Below are 5216 nucleotides of genomic sequence, written 5' to 3'. Positions count from 1 at the left end.
TTTAAAAATTAAAAAACAATTACCACTCATAAGCATAATTAATAAAAAATAAAATATGAAAATATATCATAATTTTAATAATAATATTTTTCTTAGGCCCAAAATGAAGTCTTTGATGATCATTTGATATTATCTAATTAATTATAATTGTAATTAAATAATAAAATCATGGTAATATATGAGTAATACTACACTCATAATCTATTTTTTACAAACTTCTTTTACAATTCTAAAGTGATAACTGAGTTAACATTGTCACGTTAATAAGAAATGATGTTCCTTATTGTAAGAATGACATTCCTTATGAAGGTATGGACATTCCTTAAGGTATGACAAATCCTTTATAAGGTATAGTCATACTTTATTGAATGAATTATTGTTCCTTCGATTATTTTTTATGAAAAGAATAATTTTTCGTTTTTAGTTAAAGTTATTTAATATCTAAGATGTGATAGGAGTTGATGTGACTGTATTAAGTCTATTGTCAAGTCAACGTTGTGAGAAAATGTTATAAAATTAGGTTATAAACTTAGTATTTTTCAAAATATGTATAATTTTGTCCCCGCCTACACTAGGACACTTAGCTTTCTCTCATAAAGAGCCAATACACTATTTCAATTTAAAAAAAAAAAAAAAAAAAAATTCCAATTTTTATACGAGTAATTATTATTTTACATTCCTAATCTCATGCTTTCCATAATCTTTCAGTCCTTTCGTCTTCTCTAATTCACAAACAAACCCTTTCATAATCCCTTCATCTTCTTTTTCCTCACCACAATCAAAACCCTTCAAATATCTTAAAAAATGTTAATAAAATTTCCATTTTTTGGCATAATTTGATTGAGTTTTACGCCAAGTTATTGAATCTTGAATGTTTTTGTTGTTGTTGTTGCGCTGGTGGGATACAAGTTGATAATAAAGAAGAAGAAGACGGGCGGCAGCGATTGTCTTCATAATCTGTTATACCCGGGAAAACAAAGGGCTGACGTGGGAAGAGTCACGTTACGGGTGACCTGCTCCCGTCAGGGCAACATGCACACGTCAGACCTGCAAAGTAATGCGGAGCTCACACGCGTCCATTCCTCTGCAGCAAGTCGTGCGAAATCAGCTTGGAAAGAGGAAAATGGGACGTAAAGCCGGATTACATCCTGACAATCACACCAACCCATGGATTTAATGATGATTACACGCCTTAATTTGTTATAAAATGAAGAAGACCCCTCCATTAAGGGGATTCGGCCATTTTTTACAGAAAATAACTCTCTCTCTCTCTTGCAAAAGAAAACACTTTTCTTAAACTTCTTGTACGTCAGTCCGCTTCGCGACCTGACCCACACTAATATCAATACAACTCAGTGGACGTAGGACTTGCTACCTTAGCATCCGAACCACTTTAAAAGTCCTCTTTGCATTTATTTCATTGGAGATATCCATTATCACGTGCATTAATTCATCAAAGAGCAAAAACCACGTGACAATTGGTTGGTGCCGAAAACGAGCATCAACAAGCATAATTGCATTGATTGAAGAAACCCCATTGCCTTTAATTTCGGAATCTGCCATGTCTGAATCGCTGATTTTTTGCCTCGTTGAAAAGTTAGGAACACCAGTTTATCAACAAATATCATCCGTATGGGGTGTGAAAGATGAGCTGAAAAAACTCCAAGAGACATTGTCCTCTGTGAAAGCTGTGCTTTTAGATGCTGAGGAGAAGCAAGCTCAGAGTCACCAGTTAAGAGATTGGCTGCAAAAGCTCATCGATGCCTGTTACGATGCTGAAGATGTTCTGGATGAGCTCGAGGTTGAAGTTGTTCGGAGACAAGTTCTTGATCAGCAGAGCATTGGAAAAAAGGTACGCTACTTGGTATCATCCTCAAATCCACTTGTTATTCGTTACAAGATGGCACGTAAAACAAAAGAAATTAGAAAGCGGTTTGATGAGATTGCAGCTATTAAGACTAAATTTCATCTCACTGAACGAGATGATAATAGGCGTGTTGTGAATAGAGGAAGGGAAATGACACATTCCTTTGTAGTTGCTTCAGATGTTATTTGTAGAGATGATCATTTAGAAGAGATCATAAAGCTAATAATAGACCACTCAAATGATGGTCAAAACTTGTCTGTCATTCCTATTGTGGGCATTGGAGGACTTGGAAAAACCACTCTTGCAAAATTGGCCTACAATTATGATAGGATACGTAATCATTTTGATTCAAGAATGTGGATATGTGTCTCGGATGATTTTGGTTTGAAACAATTAATGATGAAAATAATCAAGTCTGTAACTGGTCAAAATCATGGTGAGTTGGATACGGATGAATTGTAGAAGATGTTGAGAGAGACTTTGAATGGTAAGAGATACTTATTGGTTATGGATGATGTTTGGAATGAAGATCGTAGATCATGGATTGAATTGAAAAATATTTTGTCAGAAAGTGGTAATGGGAGTGTAGTCTTAGTGACTACACGTAGCGATCGTGTTGCCTCAATTATGGGCACAATGAGAGATGTTAATGGGTACAAACTAGACGGTCTTTCCGATAAAAGCTGCTTGTCTTTGTTATTGAAATGTGCATTTAAGGAAGGGCAAGAGAAACAACATCCAAACCTGATTAAAATTGGAGAAGAAATTGTGAAAAAATGTGGCGGAATTCCTTTAGCAGTGACAACATTAGGAAGCCTACTATATTCCTCAACTGATGAACATGATTGGACATATGTGAGGGATAATGAGATTTGGAAATTAGATCAAAAGAAAGATGACATTTTACCTGCTTTAAGATTAAGTTATGATCAATTGCCATCTTACTTGAAACAATGTTTTGCCTATTGTTGTGTGTTTCCAAAAGATTATGAGTTTCGGAGTCCTGAATTAATTGCATTCTGGATGGCCCATGGGCTTCTTCAATCCTCTATCGAGAATCAAGATCCAGAAAGTGTTGGCATGCAGTATTTAAAGGAATTAGCGTCAAGATCTTTCTTCCAAGATTTTGAACAAAAGTCTAGTTTTTATACATTTAAAATGCATGATCTGATGCATGATCTTGCCATGTCATTGATGAAAAACGAGTGCTTAATATTGAACTCAGGTGACCAACGTTTTACCAAAACAATCCGACATTTGTCTTTGACTAATGTTGATACACACAAAATAAATCTTCCAAGCTTCTTATCCAATTTAGGTCAATTGAGATCCATTAATTCCTTTCCAATTGAAGGAAATGAAGGAAAGGGAGTTAGCCAAGAATTCATTGAATTGTGCATTTCAAGGTTCAAGTTCTTGCGGGTGATTAGATTAGATAAGCTTGGAATTGACGTATTGCCTAAAAGAATTGGTGATTTGAGGCATTTAAGATTACTCATATAAAAAATAATAAAGTAAGAAAACTCCCTGATTCTATTTGCAAGCTTCAACATTTGCAGTCTCTATCGCTTATTTATTGTGAAGAATTAGAAGAGTTGCCAAAAGATATTAGGTACCTAATTAACCTCCAAATGTTTGTGTTTACCACAAAACAGAGGTTTCTGTCAAAGAATGGAGTTGGGTGCTTAAAATCTCTTTGGTTTTTGGGAATTTACGGGTGTATGAATTTAAAATATTTATTTGAAGATATTGGTTATCTAAAAGCCCTTAGATCATTATATATTGTAAGTTGTCCGAATCTAATCTCATTACCACATGGTATAAAATACCTAAACTCATTAGAGACTTTGATATTGGATCATTGTGAAAAGCTTAATCTTGATTGGAGCATGAGAACAAAGGGGGAAGACAACCATCAAGACCTCGGTATCCCAAGGGCTCACCTTCGAGTGCTTTTTATTAAAAATTTACCACAGTTGGAGGAATTGCCACAATGGCTTCTTCAAGGTTCAGCAAATACTTTGCAGAGTTTCCATATTGAAGATTGTTCCAACTTCAAGGCGTTACCTGAGTCAATGCAGGATCTCAAATCACTTCAAGATATTCATATTTTGGATTGTCTGGAATTGTCATCTTTGCCCAAGGATTTTAATTGTCTGATTGATTTGAGAGAATTACAAATTGAAAATTGTCCTAAACTGAGTGAAAGATGCAAACTAGAAACAGGTGAAGATTGGCCCAAGATTGCTCTTATCCCCAAGATTGAACTTGATGGAGAGATTATCAAATCTATCACAAATTAGGTATGATTAATCCAACTATGTCTTCTTCTTCAATTAATTAGTAGGAAAATTTGTCATGAAATACTTAATTGGTTTTATTTAAACCTTAAATTAACAATCTGATTGATTTATATGAATTTCAAAAATGAAAGTATTTGAATTGCTAAAAACCCAATCTATTCTTAGTTTCTCCTTGCTTTCCTTCATTTATTGCATTTATATGTACTAGGGGAAGCCTGAAAGGAATAAAAGAAAAGCTGGTAAGTTTTCAAGCATACAAAAAATTTCAATTTCAATTGAAATGTCTGTATTTTAAACTCTAATCCTTCCAACTGACAGAATGAACCATACATTTTACTTCTTCTAGGCATGTTAAACATTAACGTTCAGTTGCAATCCTGTTTTTAAGGTACATAGTAACTTCTCTAAAGTTCAACCCTTCAAAGTTTAAATCTCTTGGTTTTGGCTATTACAATCCTCAAGATGGTCATAATAGTTGAGCTAATTTGTATTTCAAACATATTTGCAGCTCTCATGGAGTTTCGGCCGAATCATTCACTTTGTAGAAGTATGTATTCCTGTAGCTTGATTCAGCATCTTATGTTTACAATTATAAATAGCTTTGAACTGTTTTCCTATGTATCATAATTTTATTTGTTCAAACAAGTGTATGCAGTGATGTTTCTAATAAATCAAGTTTCAGATTTTCTTCCCATCTCTAAGTTCCTCATTTTTTTTTTAGCTTTTTTGAGATCACACATAATATCTCGAATCAGAAACTAAGAAAATACTCAGAAAGTTGTTCTCTGGTTTAATTAAAAAGAAATGAAGCATTGAACCTTATACATGGAGACAATAATAGATAGCATTGCTGCAGGTAGTTATTTGACTTTATATTGTCTCATATTGTGTTTGGTTTTCATTTGTTGGTACAGTACTGTCCTATTTGCATTACAAAAAATATATGAACAAACGGATTCTCCTAACTCTGTTTTCATGGAAATATATATTTTAAGCTAATCAAAAATTTTCTCTTTCTTATTTATTTTGAAAGTTTTGATCTAGTT

At 33.7% G+C, this 5216-nt stretch overlaps 1 protein-coding gene across 1 annotated transcript; it reads left to right on the top strand.

Moving 5' to 3' along the window:
- The first annotated feature begins 2081 nt into the window (after positions 1-2081).
- LOC116111481 (putative disease resistance protein RGA1) lies at positions 2082-4770 on the top strand. Its single transcript, XM_031397658.1, has 2 exons — positions 2082-4170; positions 4679-4770. The coding sequence occupies exon 1, from the start codon at positions 2333-2335 to the stop codon at positions 3368-3370; it is 1038 nt and encodes a 345-aa protein (XP_031253518.1). The 5' UTR covers positions 2082-2332; the 3' UTR covers positions 3371-4170; positions 4679-4770.
- Positions 4771-5216: the final 446 nt, after the last annotated feature.

The sequence above is a fragment of the Pistacia vera genome, unplaced genomic scaffold (genome assembly GCF_008641045.1).
Source record: "Pistacia vera cultivar Batoury unplaced genomic scaffold, PisVer_v2 Contig639, whole genome shotgun sequence".
In the NCBI taxonomy this organism is placed as follows: domain Eukaryota; kingdom Viridiplantae; phylum Streptophyta; class Magnoliopsida; order Sapindales; family Anacardiaceae; genus Pistacia; species Pistacia vera.
Note: the sequence above shows the minus strand (reverse complement) of the source record. Positions and strands in the feature narration are given on the sequence as shown.

Coding starts and splice junctions, on each gene's coding strand:
- LOC116111481 (XM_031397658.1), top strand. CDS start 2,333: ATGTTGAGAGAGACTTTGAATGGTAAGAGATACTTATTGGTTATGGAT.